This window comes from Artemia franciscana, chromosome 2 (assembly GCF_032884065.1).
Source record: "Artemia franciscana chromosome 2, ASM3288406v1, whole genome shotgun sequence".
Lineage (NCBI taxonomy): Eukaryota > Metazoa > Arthropoda > Branchiopoda > Anostraca > Artemiidae > Artemia > Artemia franciscana.
The window spans coordinates 33,031,826-33,054,325 of record NC_088864.1 but is presented as its reverse complement, the minus strand read 5'-3'; the positions used below and the strand labels follow the sequence as shown (position 1 = coordinate 33,054,325).

At 36.3% G+C, this 22,500-nt stretch overlaps 1 protein-coding gene and 1 long non-coding RNA gene across 2 annotated transcripts in view; one reads left to right on the top strand and one right to left on the bottom strand.

Moving 5' to 3' along the window:
* Nucleotides 1-7,388, top strand: part of LOC136040288 (uncharacterized) — a 62,316-nt gene extending 54,928 nt beyond the window's left edge. The window contains exon 3 of the long non-coding RNA XR_010620683.1: nucleotides 6,569-7,388. This is a non-coding gene — a long non-coding RNA (uncharacterized LOC136040288). The remainder of the gene's footprint in view (nucleotides 1-6,568) is intronic.
* The window catches only part of LOC136040284 (metabotropic glutamate receptor 5-like), a 206,186-nt gene that overhangs the window by 123,264 nt on the left and 60,422 nt on the right, over nucleotides 1-22,500 (bottom strand). Inside the window, exon 6 of the mRNA XM_065724531.1 lies at nucleotides 21,539-21,669. Within this exon, the coding sequence (XP_065580603.1) occupies nucleotides 21,539-21,669 (131 nt within the window). The remainder of the gene's footprint in view (nucleotides 1-21,538; nucleotides 21,670-22,500) is intronic.

Here is a 22,500-nt window from a genome sequence, read left to right as displayed (position 1 = left end):
TTTGGGAAAAAATGAGCGTGGGAGGGGGCCTAGATGCCCTCCAAATTTTTTGGTCACTTAAAAAGGGCACTAGAACTTTTCATTTCCGTTAGAATGAGCACTCTTGCGACATTCTAGGACCACTTGGTCGATACGATGACCCCTGGGGAAAATAAACAAAAAAAAACAAAAAAACAAAACAAACAAACAAATAAACACGCACCCGTGATTTGTCTTCTGGCAAAAAATACAAAATTCCATATTTTTGTAGATTGGAGCTTGAAACTTCTACAGTAGGGTTCTCTGATACGCTGAATCTGATGGTGTGATTTTCGTTAAGATTCTATGACTTTTAGGGGGTGTTTCTCCCTATTTTCTTAAATAAGGCAAATTTTCTCAGGCTCGTAACTTTTGATGGGTAAGACTAAACTTGATGAAACTTATATATTTAAAATCAGCATTAAAATGCAATTCTTTTGGTGTAGCTATTGATATCAAAATTCAATTTTTTTAGAGTTTTGGTTACTATTGAGCTGTGTCGCTCCTTACTACAGTTCGTTACCACGAACTGTTTGATTTGCTTCCAAACATATAAGATTCGTCAAGTTTAAAGTTGCTTGTCAAGAGGTGCACGCTGAGAAAATTCATCAGATTAAAAAAAAAGTTAAAATTACAACAAAAGGCAAATGATCTTGATCAAAGTTACTTCATCGAATTCAGTATATCAGAATATTCAATTGTCGAGCCTTTAAGCTCTTATCTAAAAAAAAAGAGATGTAGAATTTTGTAAAATTTTTTGAAGGAAGATGCATGTTTATGCGTTTTTACCAAGGTATATTATATTGAATCAATAGCCATAGAGCATTAGAAAAAAGGCTCATTCAAACGGCAGTTATAAGCTATAGTGCCCATTTAAGCAACCAAAAATACTTTTCCGTAGCAAAGTCGCGTTCTCTGCTATTTTGTGGTGCAAAAACACAATTTGGACCCAAGAGGGCCAAATTGCCATTGTTTGAAAATTTTGTGATAGCCAATCGATTTAAAATTATAAAAAAAACAATGTATTTCAGAGACAGTAATGCCATTCAGTGTTGCATAAGTTCTCAAAGGATGACGTAGTCAACTGTGTGCATAGTTTTAAAAGCAACCAGAAATTTAATTTTGAAAAGAAAGTAAAGAGAAACGTTAAAATCTAAAACAAACATAAATTCTACTGTAGATGGCGAAACTGTCCCCTCCTCAAACACCTACTCTTTACGCCAAAGTTTAACCTTTTTTGCCCAATTCTTTAAGTACAACTGTTCTAACACAACGTATGTTGAATTTGAACATGGAACAAGAAGTATTTGTAAAGCACTATTTAACTTTAGCATAAAGCGCGGAGAGTTGGGATGAGACACCGCCCTTGTAAACGGTGTAATTTATGTTGGTTTGAAATTCAATATTACTCCTTATTTTTTTTTTTTTTTTTAATTGTTTTTTATTCAATTTCATTAAAAAGAAAACACTCCCTAAACTATCTCTGAGCGATTTTACAAAGGACAGTTTTACGATCCCTACTTCTACTCCAAGTAAAACTAGTTTTACCGCGATTGATCCCAGCATGACTACTTCTACCACATTTCCTCTATTCATCAACTTTTGTAACACTTGTTGCTACTGTATTTATGAATACCATGTACATCACAACACAAACATAGAGTAAAGAAAAAACAAATAAATCTCCTAAAACTAAGGAGAAAATTTAGAACTCTTACAAGGAAAGCTTCAAGAAATCAACAAGAAATAGACCTAACTTGTTGAGATTTTGACACACAAAAACACAGGCAATAAATAGTACACCTGTTTTGAACATATATTTCGTTTCCTGTTCCAAATTAAATGAAAAAATAAGATTCTTTCAAACGAAAGCAAAGGGCATTAAGAACAGCAATTATTCAACATATAAAGGGGACATAAAGGGCACCACCCTCTCCTCAACACCTCAGTTTTTACACTAACGTTTTATAGCACTTGAAAAATTATACTTTTTTAAATTCATCGACCCTAGTGTTCGTTCTTAGATCATAGGCAGGGCAATAGCGCTTCCTAAGTAAAGAGCGGTGTAGACACAACGTATTATTATTATTTTTCCTGACCAAGCCACTTCATATAGAAGGAGTTGTCGTAGAAACTTCGAAAAGGGCTATTTCGATTGGAAACGAAAAGTTGTAGTGCCCTTTTTACGAGTCAAAAGCAATTTGAGGGCAACCGGTCTCCCCTCCTCGCCTAATATTTCTCCAGGTACTTTTTCAATCAAAATTTTGAGATGGAATTTTTGTTTGGTAGAGTTGAAAGGTCCAGTAATTATGTCGTAGGGGATAACAACCTCTCCACGAAGCTCTCAGGGCAAAGGCTGTAAGTTATACTAGTTACCCATAACATGTAACATTCTTATAGAATGTGAGGTTGTAGCTTTGGAGGCAGCTCATTCGATTGAAAGTCAGAAGTTCTACTGCCCTTTTGAAGAGTCGAAAGTGATCGGAGGGTAACTAAACCCTCACCCCGCATCCTCTTTTCCTCAACTGAATCCGACTGAAATTTTAAGATATGCACTTTGTTCTAAATAATCTAAAGATTGTATAACAAGGCCTTTTGGCTGGGTACAACACCCCAGAACCTGAGGACAAGGGTTGTAAATTATGCCCCGGGGCAAATAGGGTTCTTAAGGAGGGGGTGTTCGTATAAACTTTAAATGAGGCTCATTTGTTTCGAAGTGGAAAGTTCTAGCTCCCTTTAAGAATCAGGAGTAATAAGAGGGCAACTAGCCCTACCCCCTTCTCCCCGACACCCTCTTTTCCCTAAACGCATTAGACGAAAACTGTGAAATAGAATATTGTTCAAGATAGTCCAAAGATGAAAAATTGAAATAAATCCCCAGGGGCAAGTGTTATAAGTTATGCCCTTGAGGCATTTAAGGTTCATATAGAATAGATTGCTATAGATGCTTCGGAAGGGGATCATTTGATTGGAAAATAAACTTTCTAGTGCCTTTTTGGAATCAAAAGTGATTGGAGGGCAACCAGCCTTACCCCTGCCCCCACACCCAGCATTTCTGAGAACACATCCAATCGAAATTTTTAGACAACTATTTTGTTCAGTATTTTTGAAAGGTCCAGGCACCAGGTCTTAGGGGATATCCACCCCCCAAAGCCCTCAGGGCAAGGGCTGTAAGTTAGACAATTCGTCCATTGTTTATATACGGCATATTTTACGGAGAAAAGTGGGCTTGTTTGACCTTTACTTTCTAAATAGACGAAGGGCGTTAAAGTGAGCCTTTCAAAAAATTTCAAGGGGAGAGTTGAAATAAATTAATACAATTTATTTGCCCAAGGATTGTCAAAAGGTCGTAACTCAGGAATGAAAGAGTGTATAAATTTGGAACTTTCAGGAAACGATAAGGAAAAGATGATCAATTGACTAAAAAGGCAGTATTTGTATGCTACTACTACTACTACAATAGCTACCATTCTACTGCTATCGCTACTACTACTATTACCTCTACTACCCCTACTACTACTACTACTACTGCTACTACTGCTACTACTAGCCTACTACAACTAATGTCACCACTACTACCGCTAAAAATACTGCTTTGGTAGCAAGTACTACCAAGGCTGAGGATATTGATATAAACATCTGAGGTGATGTTGAAGGGAAAGTTGAACTAAACAAATGCATTTTATGTGCAAAGGCTACATATTCCTGGTACAGGCATACCAGCAATATTTTTGGAACAACTTATCATATCAAGATTAAACTTCTAAGCACTATGTGGGAAATGTTCAACTGACCAAATGGCAATTTGTCCCACTAGAATGGTTAAGGTCTTACCTCTCAGGGAGCTTTCAGCATGTTTCGACTAATGATACTTCTTCTTCTTCTTTGCTTAATTCGAAAGGTGTCCCACAAAGTTGTGTGTTTGGACTAGTCTAGTTTTTTTTTAATTTATATTAACGATCTTTTTTATTGTCTTCATTCCCATATGTATCTTGTTCTTTTTGCTTATGACAGTAACTTTTTAATTGCTTCATTGGAAATGCTATCTGCCACTTCCATAGCTCAAGGTCTTCTTGATAAAGTAAAGGATTGGTGCTGGTCAAATAATATCGCTCTCAATCGCCGGAAGGATGCCATTGTACGTTTCAGGACCCCTTATCGTATAAAAGACGTACAGAAGACAATTATCCTGACTTATGATAACAATATTATACCGCAGGCTACTACAGTAAAACTTCTTGGGGTGTATCTTGACTATTTTCTTTCTTTTTAATCCCATATAACTCACATCCCTACCCTCATCCTTCGCCAGTCTTCAATGTTGCACCGGGTTCACTCATTTCTTCCCCCAGATGCTTTCTCTTTATATGCGTTTATTTTCCCTTGTCTTTCTTATTGCTGCTCTGCCTGGGATAGTACTAACAAATCTATACTTTGCTCACTTCAAAGAGCCGAAAATGGGCAGTAAAGGCTTCTTTTCTTCTCCCTTGGCTATACCCTTCCTCTAATCTTTATAATGATACGGGAATAGATTCGCTGGATCGTATTGTGGTTAGAAGTAATCTTTATTTGGTATATGCTGCTTTTCACTGTCTCTGCAAGTACATTTCCACTGTCTCTCCAGCAGTTTTTCTCATGGACAGGCTCAGGTAGGTACTCTTCTCCTTCGCGTAGTTCCTCTCCCAGATTTACTTTACCTAAGCGATCATAAAGCAGCTCAGAGGTCTCCTGTTTATCATCCATTCTACTCTGGAGTTCCATTCCTTCTGATACCCGTCTATCTCTCTCTGCACTGGTAGTTTGTGGGCTGGTCTTTCAAGTCCAGTAATTTTTCTCCCTCGTTCTTTTTTTATTATTATTGTTTTTTTGAATTTTACCCCAATTTGTGTGTATCTTTCCCCTTATTTTAAAATCATTCTCAGAAACCTTCCTATTTGTTTTAAGTCTTTTTCCTATTCCATTGTTTTATTATTGTTTGTATTTTAGTGTAATATAAAATCCAGTGTTTTGTTATTGTGTCATGTGGCTCGCTACAAACCAAGATTCTTTGACCAAGTATTTATTTTGTGTTTGCAATTGTTTTTTTTATATTAATAAATGATTTATTCATTGGTTGTACCTGTTACTATTGCTATTAATACTGCCGGTATTACTGCTTCTACTACTGCTGGGGCAATTCCATTACTGCTACTACTGTTCCTACTACTACCACTACTGCTATGATACTATGACTATTAATGTTATGCGTATGAAGGTGAAAATTTGATAGAATATTGAAGCGGAATTCGAAATAAATTGACACTTATGTCCATGCAGATTGTCAAACTGACGTATCTCAAAAATAGACTTGAGGATTCATTGGGGACTTTCAGACAAGGCGTAAAGGAGAACAATTTACCAAAATGTAATATTTGCATTTTACTACTAACATTAATATTACTGCAAATTCTACTGCTACCACTATAGCAACTACTACTGCTAACACTACTACTGCCACTATACAACTGCTTCAGTTGCAACTACTTGTAAGGCAAAGGGTATTATGATGAAAAGGGTGTCAAAAGGGGGTCGTAAGAGCGCTTCAGCAATATTTTTGGATCGGCTTACCGTATCAGGATGAAATTTTCGGGGTATCATGAGATGGATGTTCAACTGACCAAAGGGCAACATGTATATGCTACTGCTGTTATTAATATTTCTGCTACCACTGTTATTACTACTGTTACTAATACAACACTACTACTGCAACTAGGTGAAAATTTGAGGCATGAAGGTTAAAATTTGATAGAATATTGAGGGATATTTGAACTAAATCAGAAGACACTATGTGCAAGCAGTTTATCAACAGGGCAAATCTCAAAAATGGATCTGGGTATAAAATTTTAACGATTAGATAATACTTAAAGCGAGAATCAATTGACCAAAAGGCAATAAGCGCACGCTACTACTAATATTACTACCACTGCTACATTTACCACTCCTACTAGTATTTCTGTTGCAACTACATGTAAGGCTAAGAGCATTAAGATGAAAACTTTACGCAGTACATGAATATAAAGGTTATCAAAAGGACATATCAGCACTGTCATATTACTACTACTACTGCGACCACTAATACTGTTACTAGCATTACTACTGCAACTACTTCTACTCCTAATAAAAGGTTACTGCAATTTATTCTGCTGCTACTACTACTACTGTTATTACTATTACTGCTAGTACTAATACTACTGCTTCTATAGCTAAAGTTATTAAGGTGTAAATTTTGGAAAATATTGAAACAATTAAGGAAAAATTGTACCTGCTAACCTAAAGGAAGAATTTGTATGTTTCCGAGGTGGTTTTATCAAACCTAAGGTGACGCCAGGACATCAAGAAGAGGCTCACATGACAATCAATATATACAAGCCTTCCGTGAAACCGTCCCGGGGCCAGGCCTCAAAATCAGCTTCATAGTTTTTTGTTTATTTTTTCATCTGGCATATTGACATTTCTGGTCTCAAAAATGAACTAAATTTAAATTTAATTCAAAAATTTAAATTTTTTCCAGGGTAGTTCTATAGAGCTTATGGTAACGTCACGACCTCAAGAAGAGGCTGCGGTTACAACACAAACGACAATAAGAATCAATATATACAAGTTTGCTGCGTAGCCGTGTCGGACCTGGCGGCACTGCAATAGAAGAAGTCTAAAGTAGAAGCTGATAAAACCATATCAAGCACCAGAAGATGTAGAGATTTGGACAACAGTAGCGAAAACAACCAGTAACTGAATTACAAAGACGTAATTTTACAAACACTCTATTTCTAATGTAAGGTTTATTTGCTAAAACCAAGCACAAATAACGTGACATGATTTAACTTTTATTAGTTATAAAAGATAAGTTATTTAAACAGCGAAACGGAACTTTTGTCCAAAGGCCCAGACTATAAAATATGACAAGACGTATCCAAAAATTCAAAGCAAGGGTCATGGAGAAAATGTTTAAGAGGTTGCTTCAAGAGAATGAAGCAAAAATAAATGTGACTAGAAAACAATTGAAAGTAAGAATCCCGACAGCTAAAGCAAAAGGCGTGGAACAAACGACAGTGATAGTCACAGTGAAATTCAAACGAAAATTTTGAACAGTGATCTGTGGCTAGAAACTGGAAAAGACATTTTTCGTTATCTATGAATGATCTGACCTTTTGAAATGAATCCAACAAAAGGAGAATAAAAGAATAAACTTGAGTATCTATTCTCCTCTTGTTAGATTCACTTCGGAAGATAATTTTTTTTATGAGCACTGAGAACGACTAAGTGGAAGTCCTTGTCAAAATATCTGCTTTTTTTTCGTTTTCACATTTTGCCACTGACTGACTAAATTCTCGTTTCCTTACCTATTTTATTTTTCATTTATTCTATCATTTGCTTTTTTGGTTTCATATATATATATATATATATATATATATATATATATATATATATTTACAATATATATATATATATATATATATTTATATATATATATATATATTATATATATATATATTATATATATATATATATATATATATATATATATATATATATATATATATTATATACATATATATATATATATATATATATATATATATATATATATATATATATATATATATATCACCTTTTTTAATTTTTCTTAGTTTTTTCTCCTTTTTTTATTTTATTTTTCTTCTTTATTTTTCCCGGAACGTGTCCCAGCAACAAGTGTGCAAGGTCCTATTTTTTAGCTGCGTAAAACTTGCGGATATACAACTGATATTTCCTCTGTTTTAATCAAGTAATTCCTCGACACGCATTCTTTTTTTACTTTCTCTTTCAGCCGAAAGCAAGGTTTCGCGTTGCTTTTGTAATACATCGATAAGCTCTCTTTTGGTAATTTCTCTCTGAGCCGCAAGCCTAAAACCCACCCATAAAGCAAAACGCATGCAAGGTGCTAAATTTTAACTGCGTAGAGCTTGTGGATATACAACATTCTTCGTAGTCCCATTGCCTGTGCATATAAATATATTGTCCGGCTTACGGACTCTAGAACATGCAACATATAGTTGTCCATGGGAAAAACAATCCGTATTAAGATCTATACCACATTTTTCTAATGATTGCTCTTGAGTTTTGTTGATGGTGATTGCAAAGGCTAATCGAATTGGGAATTGTAATCTTTAAATTGAAAAGGCAGATATGTTGGAATCATGGAAATGCGAGGAATGAGAACAGCCTCACCCTCGGAAGGCCCTGTCAAGATTGTTGCCTCTATTACGTTTTCCATTCCACTCTAAGTGTTTTCCAAGATTTCTGGTTTCCCCCTCCAACTCCCCCCAATGACACTGGATCTGGTCAGGATTTAAAATTAGAGTTCTAAAGCACAAGATCCTTCTAAATATCAAATTTCAATAAGATCTGATCACCCTTTCGTAAGTTAAAAATACCTAATTTTTTCTATTTTTTAGGAATTACTCCCCTCATCTCCATCAAAGAGAGCGGATCTGGTCTGGTTATGTCGATAACTTATCTCGAACTTCTGCTTATTCTTCCCACCAAGATTGATCCTGATCTCTCCCCTTTAAGCGTTTTCCAGGGTTTCCGGTCCCTCCCCCCTCCCAATGAGACCGGATCCAGTCAGAATTTAACATAAGAGATCTGGGTTACGAGGTCCATCTACATACGAAATTTCATTAAAATCCGATCACTTCTTCGTAAATTAAATATACCTTTTTTTATTCCCCCCCCCAAAGAGACCTTCCCCCCAACTCCTCCAAAGAGACCGGAACCGTTCCCGTTGTGTCAATCACGTACCTAGGAATTGTGATTGTTTTTCCCACAAAGTTTCATCCTGATCCCTCCGCTCTAAGCGTTTTCCAAGATTTTAGATTCCTCCCCCCCCCCAACTACCGGATCCGGTCGGGATTTAGAATAAGAGCTCTGAGACCCGATATCCTTCGAAACATCAAATTTCATTAAAATGCGATCACCCGTTCGTAAGTTAAAAATACCTCATTTTTTTATTTTTCCGATTTAACCGTCCCCCACCCCACCCCCCAGATGGTCAGATCGGGAAACGACAATGTCTAATTTAATCTAATCTGGTCCCTGATACACCTGCCAAGTTTGATCATCCTAACTTCTCTAGAAGTACCTATAGTAGCAAAACCGGGACAGACAGACAGACAGACTGACAAACAGACCGAAAGACCGACCGACAGAGTTTGCAATCGCTATATGTCACTTGGTAGATATCAGGTGCCATAAAAACACTATTTTTTTCAACTGAAAGTAAGGAGCATCATTAAAACTCAAAACGAAGAGAAATTATTAAATCTTCTCAATACCTCGCTCTTTATGCTAAATTTAGATTTTTTGTTCCAGTTATTTAAGAATGACTATTGGATCACAAAGGCCGTTTAATTAGAATAATAAGCTCTTTCGACACTTCTAAGGAACTTTAGTGTAAAGAACGAGGTATTTCTGTTCGTTTTAAGTTTTAATATTTCTCCTTAGTTTCAGCTGAAAAATCTTGTGTTTTTATTTAATTTCTGATCCTCTTTTAAATAATAATGGAAAATCTGGCTCCCCTCCACGGAAAATTTCCGACCCCCCACAAAATTTTCCTCAATGGAAAGATCCTTCCACGTAAACCAGCGCCTCCTCCAGAAAAATCCCCCTGAAAATATCTGTATATCTCTCAGTAACCAAGACCATGTGTAAAGAACGGGCAGTTTGTAGCTTGCAACCCTTCCCCGGGGCATTGTGGGGGATCAAGCCGTCCTCAAAGACAAAGTTTTTAGATTTTTCCACTATACTGAAGAAAATGGCTATCTCAGAATTTGGTCAGGCGATTTTGGGGGCAAATGAGCATGGGAGGGGGGGGGGCTAGCTGCTCTCAAATAATTTTGATAATCTAAAAGGGGCATTTGAAATTTTGTTTCAGATCAAATGAGCCCTCTCATGATCTTCTACGATCAGCGGCTCGATACGATCACTCCAAGGAAAAAAACAACAACAAATAAACACGCATCCGTGATCTTTCTTCCGGCAAAAAATGTAAAATTCCACGTTTTTCTATATAGGAGCTTGAAACCTCTTCAGTAGGGTTCTGTGGTATTTTGAATATGATGGTGTCTTTTCCGTTAAGACCACCTGAGGTTTTGGGGTGTGTCCTCCCCTTTTCAAAAATTGGGCGCATTTTCTCAGGCTCGTAATTTTTGATGGGTAACATTAAATTGATGACACTTACACATTTTAAATAGGCATAAAAATTTTGATTCCTTTAATGTATCTATTGTTATCAAGACTCCGTTGCTTAGTATTTTGGCTACTATTGAGTAGCATCGCTCCCTACTTACTGTTTGTTACCACGAACTGTTTGATAAATTATAATCACCGTAGCTTGAATATATATTTCTCTACGCCAAAGGTGAAATCGATGGCTTTGATTTTAGCAAAGATAATCAATCATAATTCAAGAACAAATCACATTTGATCGTACACGCGTTAGACTTTACAGACTGACAGACTTCAAGAGGGATACAAAAAAAATATCGCGTTCTCCAACAAACCGCAATTTGTCATCCCCGTAAGCATATTGAAAACAATATTTTGAACAAAATGGTTATCTATGAACTCCGATTGGATGTATTGGGGGCTATGGAGAGGCAAGTAAAAAGACCAGGAGAGAAAGTTGGATGCAGTCGAATCACATTCAATTCTGGGAAAGGACACGAAACAAACCTAAAAATCTTGTGTTTTTATTTAATTTCTGATCCTCTTTTAAATAATAATGGAAAATCTGGCTCCCCTCCACGGAAAATTTCCGACCCCCCACAAAATTTTCCTCAATGGAAAGATCCTTCCACGTAAACCAGCGCCTCCTCCAGAAAAATCCCCCTGAAAATATCTGTATATTTCTCAGTAACCAAGACCATGTGTAAAGAACGGGCAGTTTGTAGCTTGCAACCCTTCCCCGGGGCACTGTGGGGGATCAAGCCGTCCTCAAAGACAAAGTTTTTAGATTTTTCCACTATACTGAAGAAAATGGCTATCTCAGAATTTGGTCAGGCGATTTTGGGGGCAAATGAGCATGGGAGGGGGGGGGCTAGCTGCTCTCAAATAATTTTGATAATCTAAAAGGGGCATTTGAAATTTTGTTTCAGATCAAATGAGCCCTCTCATGATCTTCTACGATCAGCGGCTCGATACGATCACTCTAAGGAAAAAAACAACAACAAATAAACACGCATCCGTGATCTTTCTTCCGGCAAAAAATGTAAAATTCCACGTTTTTCTATATAGGAGCTTGAAACCTCTTCAGTAGGGTTCTGTGGTATTTTGAATACGATGGTGTCTTTTCCGTTAAGACCACCTGAGGTTTTGGGGTGTGTCCTCCCCTTTTCAAAAATTGGGCGCATTTTCTCAGGCTCGTAATTTTTGATGGGTAACATTAAATTGATGACACTTACACATTTTAAATAAGCATAAAAATTTTGATTCCTTTAATGTATCTATTGTTATCAAGACTCCGTTGCTTAGTATTTTGGCTACTATTGAGTAGCATCGCTCCCTACTTACTGTTTGTTACCACGAACTGTTTGATAAATTATAATCACCGTAGCTTGAATATATATTTCTCTACGCCAAAGGTGAAATCGATGGCTTTGATTTTAGCAAAGATAATCAATCATAATTCAAGAACAAATCACATTTGATCGTACACGCGTTAGACTTTACAGACTGACAGACTTCAAGAGGGATACAAAAAAAATATCGCGTTCTCCAACAAACCGCAATTTGTCATCCCCGTAAGCATATTGAAAACAATATTTTGAACAAAATGGTTATCTATGAACTCCGATTGGATGTATTGGGGGCTATGGAGAGGCAAGTAAAAAAGACCAGGAGAGAAAGTTGGATGCAGTCGAATCACATTCAATTCTGGGAAAGGACACGAAAAAAACCTAAAAATCTTGTGTTTTTATTTAATTTCTGATCCTCTTTTAAATAATAATGGAAAATCTGGCTCCCCTCCACGGAAAATTTCCGACCCCCCACAAAATTTTCCTCAATGGAAAGATCCTTCCACGTAAACCAGCGCCTCCTCCAGAAAAATCCCCCTGAAAATATCTGTATATTTCTCAGTAACCAAGACCATGTGTAAAGAACGGGCAGTTTGTAGCTTGCAACCCTTCCCCGGGGCATTGTGGGGGATCAAGCCGTCCTCAAAGACAAAGTTTTTAGATTTTTCCACTATACTGAAGAAAATGGCTATCTCAGAATTTGGTCAGGCGATTTTGGGGGCAAATGAGCATGGGAGGGGGGGCTAGCTGCTCTCAAATAATTTTGATAATCTAAAAGGGGCATTTGAAATTTTGTTTCAGATCAAATGAGCCCTCTCATGATCTTCTACGATCAGCGGCTCGATACGATCACTCTAAGGAAAAAAACAACAACAAATAAACACGCATCCGTGATCTTTCTTCCGGCAAAAAATGTAAAATTCCACGTTTTTCTATATAGGAGCTTGAAACCTCTTCAGTAGGGTTCTGTGGTATTTTGAATATGATGGTGTCTTTTCCGTTAAGACCACCTGAGGTTTTGGGGTGTGTCCTCCCCTTTTCAAAAATTGGGCGCATTTTCTCAGGCTCGTAATTTTTGATGGGTAACATTAAATTGATGACACTTACACATTTTAAATAAGCATAAAAATTTTGATTCCTTTAATGTATCTATTGTTATCAAGACTCCGTTGCTTAGAATTTTGGCTACTATTGAGTAGCATCGCTCCCTACTTACTGTTTGTAACCACGAACTGTTTGATAAATTATAATCACCGTAGCTTGAATATATATTTCTCTACGCCAAAGGTGAAATCGATGGCTTTGATTTTAGCAAAGATAATCAATCATAATTCAAGAACAAATCACATTTGATCGTACACGCGTTAGACTTTACAGACTGACAGACTTCAAGAGGGATACAAAAAAAATATCGCGTTCTCCAACAAACCGCAATTTGTCATCCCCGTAAGCATATTGAAAACAATATTTTGAACAAAATGGTTATCTATGAACTCCGATTGGATGTATTGGGGGCTATGGAGAGGCAAGTAAAAAAGACCAGGAGAGAAAGTTGGATGCAGTCGAATCACATTCGATTCTGGGAAAGGACACGAAAAAAACCTTAAGTTTTCAAGCAAAGAGCCTTTTCCTAAGCTCCAACAACCACCCCTTCCAAACAATGTTGCCGGGGAAAAAAGAAGAAACAATAAATATACTGAAGGGGAAGGGTTCTTTACTAAGGCAAATCTACAGGGCTGCCTCCACTAACATAATATAAACTTTGAAAAATTTCTTTGTTACACGTTTTAATAATGAAAAGGCTTATTTATTCGCCTTTCCTGAAAATAATTAAATTTTTGCTTCAAATTTGAAACGAATTCATTAAACAAAACACTTGTATTTACAAGCAGACAATGTTTTCCTCCTTTAAAATTCACTCAGGGAAGCAGTGGTAAGATCTTAGCAAAAAAAGAGCGGGGTTTGAGGGGATATGAACTCTCCACATATACAGGATATAATACTTTAATTATTTTAATGTTCTTCTTTGCTGTGATTTGAAAAACATTTGTAATACCAAACAATTTTTTCTATTTCTAAGCTTTAGATTTTCTATTTACCTTTCACATATACATTTTTCTGTTTTAAATTTAATTACTGACGTCTTTCATTTTTCGTGCAGCAGTAAAAATATATTTCTTCTTATAATATATATATATATATATATATATATATATATATATATATATATATATATATATATATATATATATATATATATATATATATATATATGCTTCAACTGTTTTGAAAAGCAGTCATAAATAAAACACTTGTAGTTACAAGCAGACGTGTAGTTACAGAAGGTTTTCCTGCAATCAGGGATGCAGTGGTCAGATCTTAGCAAAAAAAGAAGGGGTTTGAGGGGATGGGAACCCTCCACATAAACAAGATAAATTACTTTTTATTATTTTAATGTCCCTCTCTACTGCGATTTGAAAAATCTTTGTAATATCAAACAATTTTTTCTATTTCTAAGCTTTATATTTTCTATTTACTTTTCACATATAAATTTTCTATTTTAAATTTAATTACCGACGTCCTTCATTTTTCGTGCAACATTAAAAATGTATTTCTTCTTAAACTGGCTAAGGTGTCGCAAAATCCATCTTCTCTATAAGCTTGTTTATTCAACTTTCATATTTTTATACATTTTAAATGTATAAATGTAGAATTGAATTAATTTTAAATTGTGAAAACTGATAGTTAATTACTTTTACAAGACAATATCAATCGAAATCAGCGATAAAAGATTTTGGCACCCCTTTGTCTTTAGTTTTGTTTGTCCTCATGGATGATATCTTTTGTTTGACATTGTGAAATGACATAACCATGGCACTTGTGTATACAGAAACGCCAGACTTTTCCGTAAGGGCATATTGCAATAACAATCAGCTTTCCCACATTATCAAGGGCAAAATATCCGTCGGACATTTTTTGTGTAACTTGCAAGCACAAGAACAAAGATTAAACTACAAATCGTCTGTTTTAAGAAAGTTAAAAGAGCATTTCAGGTTATTAAAAGTGAGGATGCCCCCTGAAAACCAAGAAAATGATAACCTTCAAATTAATTTTGGATATTTCAGACCTACCCCCATCCAAACCCTGATAAACATTTCAAGGGGTGCACTTTTTCAGGGGTAGTTTAATCCTTGTTATATGTATATTAATCTAGAACGAAAAACACGGGTAGAAGGGGGTTGAGGTCACTGTCCGATTTAATAGTCTTGGACCCTACAGCTATAACGCAATATCGAGCCATAATTACAGGGCTACACTTGCAAATAGAATAGAATAGAATATGATTTATTGGCTAAAATAGCACACAAGCTAGCATAAGCACGTCAGAACAATTATAATTACAATGATAAAATAAATGTTAAGGGATAAACATAGCTACAAAGTTAAATCAATTATTAAAATGCGAAACAAAATAGGGAACGAAAGAGTTTTTGTACCTCATTGTCAACATTTGGGGACACAAGTCAAGTTGAGTATTTGGAGCTCTACGAGCATTGAGTCTTGTATTGGGAAGGATTGGGGGGTCTCTTTGAAGGGGGGAAGAAGACGTCGATGATAGTCAGAACTAAGGCACTTGTGCCCGAAGTTCATGGTAAGGAAGTGATGTCGTGATTCCAATGTAGTGAGTTCAAGTCTAGCCAAACCTTCATCATAAGTAGTATAGGACGTCCCCAGTATAATTTTTATAGCTCTTTTTTGAATGCTTTCAATTTTAGGACATTGGGATTTGGTCAGTCCAGGGTGCCAGACAGGGCAAGCATATTCAAGACAAGGTCTTATATAAGAACAATAAATTATTTTAAGGTTCTGGATTGATATGGAGAACCGTTTAAGAAGGGAGAAAGATCTAAGGAGAAAACCACCTGTTTTAAATAAGTGAAAAGAGTGGAGATTTCCATTTAAGGTCATTGTCCAAGTGCACACCAAGTAGCTTAACCATGTTTAAATTTGGGATGCAAAGGTAATTATTGATGGGGGGTATATTTTTTAAAAAGGAGAATAGCATTTATTTAGTCCCTTGGGGTGCTCCACAGGAAATTGAGGTAAAACCTGATGAATCTCCGTTAGGGAGGACTACACATTGCTCACGACCAGATAAAAAACTAGCTACTATACGTAAAACAAAATCTCTGACACCTAAAGCCTTTGCATTATCAGTAACTGTCTGATGATCCAAGTTGTCAAAGGCTTTACTAATATCAGCAAAAACAGCCTCAGCGTAGGAACTACTTAACTCAAGATGTTTGAAAACAGTGTCAAGTATATAACATAAACAATGGGTGGTGCTATGATTCGGTCTAAAGCCAAACTGATTTGGGTTAATTTTATCTTGAATATCATCAAAGAGGAAATTGTAAATAAAACTTTCAAAAATTTTAGAGAAAATAGAGGTTTTTGATATTGGTCTTAAGTCAGAGGGGACTCTTGGGGTCTTGTTTTTCGGTATAGGTGATATAATAGCTCGTTTAAAACACACTGGAAAAATACCATCTACAAAACATTGGTTAAAAATTGCAGTTAGAGGTACACTTAAATAATGGGCACATTTCACAATCAATTTGGTAGGGATATCACCTGGGTAAACTGACTTATTTGTATCAAGATTTTCGAGTTTAAGCTAGGTCTGATGTATTCCAATCACAGGAATGTCACTCACTGCACTGTTGGCCGGCATATTTTGGAGTGGCGGGTGAGTTTTACAAGTTGAAGTAAAATAATCGTTTATGATGTCTGCACTCACTGGGTTGCCATTACTATCCAGTAAGAGAAACTTAGAAGAGACCTTTCCCATGAGATCTTGGATACATTTGTGGAAATTCTTAGGGTTAGAATACAGTAACTTATTGAGCACGTGAGCACCATGCTCTTTTCTTGCTTTACGAATTTCACTAATAACAATGTTTCGAAGTTTTCGAGATTCCTGGAAAAATCCTTCCTTAAAGAGTCTATCACGTTCATTTATTAGGCACAAATTTTTTTATTTATCCATGGTTTACAATTGGATTTGTAATTGAATTTTTTCACTGGGAAGGTGTCACAGTATAACTGGAAAAGTTCAGCTGAAAACTTAGAAGCCATTTCATCACCATTGGTAAGACATAGGATATTGGCCCAGGATTTGGAGCTAAGTTTTACTTTGAAATGGGCAATCTTCTCGTCAGTAATGGGTCTATATGAATAACTGATCAATGGTTTAGGGGGAAAGGATGATAAAGGGGTCCAAAAGATGCATAGATGGTCACTTGCCCCTAAGGGAGGGGCTATTTTCGGGGCACAGTAGTAATCTTCAATGTTGGTAAAAAATCAAGTCTAGGGTTTTATCACTGCGTGTAGGTGACTTGACTACCTGGTCAAGACTAAGAGCAGCGCTAAGCCACTTTTGTTCTAGCTCATTAAAATCACCATATAATGTAATTGCAGCATAGGGGTACTTGTGGCGAATCCTGTCAGTATAAAGTTGCAGATATGCCGTCAGCTCCTTCTTAAATCCACTACGGGGAGGGTAATAAATAATACAAAAAATCATGCAAGATACGTCTTTTGGGAGGTTTTTGGGTCTGGTCCAGAGCCATAAAACTTCAGTTTCGGAGTTGTTCTCTATTTCAGAAAATGATAGAATCCGATTTGGGAGGTTTGATTTCCGAAATGGAAATCAAACTCTAGAAAAAAGTAATTCACGAATAGAAAAATTATTCACGAGTCGTAAATGGAAAATCTGAAGTCTCAGCTCACTAATATTCATGCAAAAACATATATAAAATGAGCACAACTTTCAAATATATATACTGAATTACATTTATTAAAATGCAGGAATATCTGCGTTCGCTTCGGCCGTCCCTCCCACCGCTGTTTAAAATGGCTGAAAAATGGTTTAAGTAAAACTCTCGTTTTCAAAAGATAATTTCGCAAGAAGGAAAAATGTGGATTGAAATTCAACTTTCATCTGGCTAACTCGTGTCATTGAAATATAATCAATGCGAAAAGCAAGTTGTATTTGGACTTCTCATAAAACTGAATAGAACACGAAAAGCATGCACCTCCAACATATAAGAAATGATGGTAGAAAATGCAGAGGAGGAAAGAGAGGCCCGTAGGGAGGCAAATTAAAAACATTACCAGAATTTTGCAAAAATAATTGACAGACTAAAAGAAACTCTTTGGAAAAATTCGGAAAGTGATGTTTCATCACAAGCAACTTATATACTATCGGGTGGCCAGAATAATTTGTCTAAGTATCGATTGTGAGGAAATAAGACGTATCAAACATTGAATTCCAAGACAGAAACATGTGACTTCGTTGACGAAGGGGAGGCGGGGTATTCTACTTTGAGCCAACCACGTATTGATATGCAAACCGGATTGTTTCAGACATGCCCTACTTTTACACCTCCAACGAGGCATTTTGCCGAAAGAGGATAAAGGCATGTTGTGTCCATCAACGCGCTGTTTTTTTTTTTGGGGGGGGCAGCACTCCCTTATCCTGAAAAAATCTAATTGCCTCTTTTTCATTCTTCGGCAAATCCCAAATTTGTACTTCAACATCCATAGTCAGACACTATTCTCTATCAATACAGATCGCAAACTAAATGAATTTCAGACATGGTCATAAGAACCAGGTCTACTTAGGTTACTTGTACTTGTACTCGGATCACGACACAAGCTAAGTACCTCTCCCTGGCGGGTGGAAGGGTCCATCTGCGACCATGTCTCCAGAATCTGCCAATTGGCTCGAGTCAGTTTTGATGGTGTTGAGTCAAGTTTTGGCTTGTCCTCTATGTCGTCAGGTGCTGGTTTGCAGCGTAGGCTTTGATTTTTAAAACTCTTTGTCAGTCTCCGGCAAACATTGCCGAACCGTGACAAGCGGCGGCGTCAAATGATAGTTGTGATGGCGTACTTCTGGTCACACCATTGGCGGATGATCGTATTTGGGATACGGTCACTGAGACGTAGCCCCAGTATACTCCTCAGGCATCTGTGTTCAAAACTGTTGAGGACGTGTGCCTCGATGCCTTTTAAGGGCCACGTCTTGCAGTCGTACAGTAAGACCGATTGGAATAGGGCATCGTAAATACGGATTTTTGTTTTTCGTTTGATTTTTTTCCGTTTCTATAGCGGATTCCAAAGCTGTGCAAAGACAGGGAAGTTGATGCAATGCGAGATGGATTTCCTTTCTACATCCACCGTTGATGTCGATGTACGATCCAAGATACTTGAATTTAATGACTACTTCAATCTTCCTTTGGTTAATGATTATAGGAGTAGAGTTCATATCCGGGGCATTAAACATAGCTTTAGTCTTGTCAATATTAATCTTGAGCCCAACTGGGGCAGCAACTTTGGAGACATTTAGAAGCATGTTCTGGGCTTCGCCAACGGATTCACCAAGAAGAGCAACATCATCAGCGTAATCCAGATTTATGGTGCTAAAATCAGAACTAGCCTTGACTCTTTCAAAGTTTAACATTGAAGTTTAGCATAATTAGGTTCTACTTAAATGAAGCACTTGATGTTGGCGGTATAATACATAAGTAAGGACGATAATTTATTTAGTTCTTCTGTAAAAATAGAGAGAAACAAAAGAGAGAGAAAAGGAGAAAAGCGGAATTAAAATTTACGAATTCAGTTCTCATTTAAGGATGATTATTTTGATATTCAAGCAAAAGCAAAGAAAAGTAAGAGAGAGAAAAGAAATTTAAAGTGGGACTAGAATAAAGAAAGACACTCAATTATGGCGGACACTGCAGTCTGCTTCACATTTAGTTATGATTTGAATTACGTCAGTGAAAAATTTTAAAAGAATAGAAAGTAAAACATGAATGCAAAAACGAGTTGTGATCTACAAAGTCAGGTTGTTATGGCGGAGAGCAAAATTTTCGGAGAATTACAAAGCGAGCTTAGGGGAAATGAAGAGGTCTTGGATCCATCGGGAACAACTAGAGATGATCAAAAGGTAGAATTGAATGGTTGACAACGGGTTTTAGAAAAGTCAGGAGATATTGAGTTTTGGGTGGGATTGGAAAAACTTGGGAAGGGATCTGGGATTGGTCCTGTCAGATCTAAGGGGTATTTGGTCTCTTTTGAGGGGGACTAGTTCCTTTGGAGAGCCATGAATGATAGCCAGTTATCTCAGCGAAAAACTTGTGGGCCAGTGTGGATCTTTTTACCGGGGATTTGCCTTTCTAATCTTGGGTCCCAGGGATATACTCTCTTCTATCACCAGTCACTTCATATTTAACCCAAACATTTATCCGGTAACCCTATTCACTGTTCTTACCCTTCATTGTAATAAACAATTAATTCCTCCGAACCTTATTCCTTGAGCTACGGATCTAAGTTTCATTTTCTGCTAGCATCTACGGTATTCTTCATGTGATTATTCTATGGGATGGGAGACCCAGAGGAAGCGCAATTACGTTTCTTCCAGATTTTTACCTGACTTCAATGTATCCCTATTATTTTTGCAGACCCTTGTATTTTTTGCCATGAAAAATTTAAAGTTACGCCATGTGGCAAGTCGTGTTTCAATTCAAACGTGAATTTATTTTCAGCGCTGGAGGTTATAAGGCTAGTTTAGCCAATCTCTTTTGACGTCTGGCATCGTCGTATATGTCAGAACTCAATTCTTAAGCTTCTTTTTTTAATGAAAGTTTTGTGTAAGAAAATTTCTGTTAATCGTACTGCAATTCTCTAATGAAGGTTGGCCCAAACCTATAATACTCTTTTTGGATGTTTCCCTTATGACCAGAAAATTGCTTAATGAGAATGGCACAATTATTTTCTGCTATCCTTGTGAACTTCAATTTGTCAAAATCTAAAACCTAATCCTCTTGTCCATACAATTCAAAGCCCTTGTTGTTTTGCAGTGGACACCTGTTGGCTGGCGACAGATATTGAGCCTTACAGACAGAAGACAGAAGGGTAGATGATATTTTGAAGTTGACATTTAGTGTTTTGTGACATAAAAGTTGAGCAGCGAGGTGCGTGGATGGCCATTTAACTAACGAGGGAAATATTTGAGCCCGGGCTCCTTTTTTTATCAGATAAATTCCCGTTTTCCTTTTTACATAGATTTACTTCAGTATAATTTTACTTACTAAGTAAGCTTTCGTTGTCAAGGGTATAATTTAACAAAAGGGAGAAAGTTAGTTTGAGATATTATTTTGTTTTGGCTGACTCACTCCATTGAACAATAATTTATGCAAAAAGACAGTTTGATTTGGACTTCTCGTACATTTGATTGGCCCACTTTCCCACTGGGTAACGCTAAGGTTACCTTTCTTTTTATGTGTTACCATATTTCTAATTTAGTTCCTGTTTAAAATCTAGATACATATATTAGAGTTGACACTGGGAAAAAAAGTGAGTTATTGGCAATGACTGCATTAGATTATTTTTTCCAGAACACTTGTGGGGTTAGGAAAAATAGTATTGACAATTATTGTCAGTGTAGTATCGACCAGAGGAACCGTCTCCCTCCGAGGATATATTTGTTAGAGGTGACACAGGTCTAGGCACCTCGGGCCAAATAGTGTGACCCTTACTCTCCCATAGATAGTACACTGGTCATACCCACACTGGTTGTGAAATCATTGTTGAAAAGATCTTAGAACCCTTTGGACCACTCAATGGCGCTACTGTACTTTAGCGGCACCATTTTTGGAGGCACTAGTGGCGCTAGATCACGAATACTGAATCTATGTCCTCCTTGTAATTCTCAACTTATGTCGTAAGCTTCGACAGGGAAACGCTCTTGGCACACTCCTGGAACTCTGGTAAGTAATGAAAAACTATACCTATTTGTTTACAGCAAGCATACTTTTTGCTATTTTCGAATTGTCAATTATTATGAAATAAAAAAAGCCTACCTTCCTAAAAAAAAGAAGTTTTGCTTCACCTTCAAACGTCTTTGGGCTTTGAGAAGTCCACGCACAGTAGAGCCTTGACAAAAACAAACTATAACGCGAGCGTTTGGTTCCTCTAGGAGTTTCCTTATAACCTACAGAAAAAAGACTTTTAGCCTAGCTTAATATCTAGTAAATTTTTTATTGAATATACATGTAAATATATATATATATATATATATATATATATATATATATATATATATATATATATATATATATATATATATATATATATATATATATATATATATATATATATATATATATATATATATATATATAAAAGACTTTTAGCCTAGCTTAATATCTAGTAAATTTTTTATTGAATATACATGTAAGTATATATATATATATATATATATATATATATATATATATATATATATATATATATATATATATATATATATAATGTATCATCATATATATGATGTATGTATTTTTTCTCAAAAACGGCTCCATACTTTTTCGGAAAAATTGGTATCCTGGGATATTCTCGCTTAAAAAAACAATCCAGATAAGTCTGCAGTCTGAGATAATTCTTTAAGAGCCTTAATTTTGGAAAAAAGATTCATGTCAGTGACGTGATTTTTCTATATACATTTGCATTACTGCAATGACGTTGTCACACTTTTGCAGAAAAATTAAAGGTTTTCAAGCAGGGAAAAGTTTGCATTAAAATTCTTGGTCAACCTGTCTGAAACTCTAGGCGGAAGTGCCTTGCTAAAAGTCAATAAGAGAGGTATACTTACTCCCGCTGTTTACCCTAGTCATTTAACCAAACACTTGGGAAACTATAGATTCTATGACTTAGTTCTTAGTTCTTCTGCCCTTGGAATGACGCATGGACGGATAATAGATAGACTTATCTATTAACAGATGAACTAACATTATTTTTATACAATCCTAATAAGGGGGTCAAT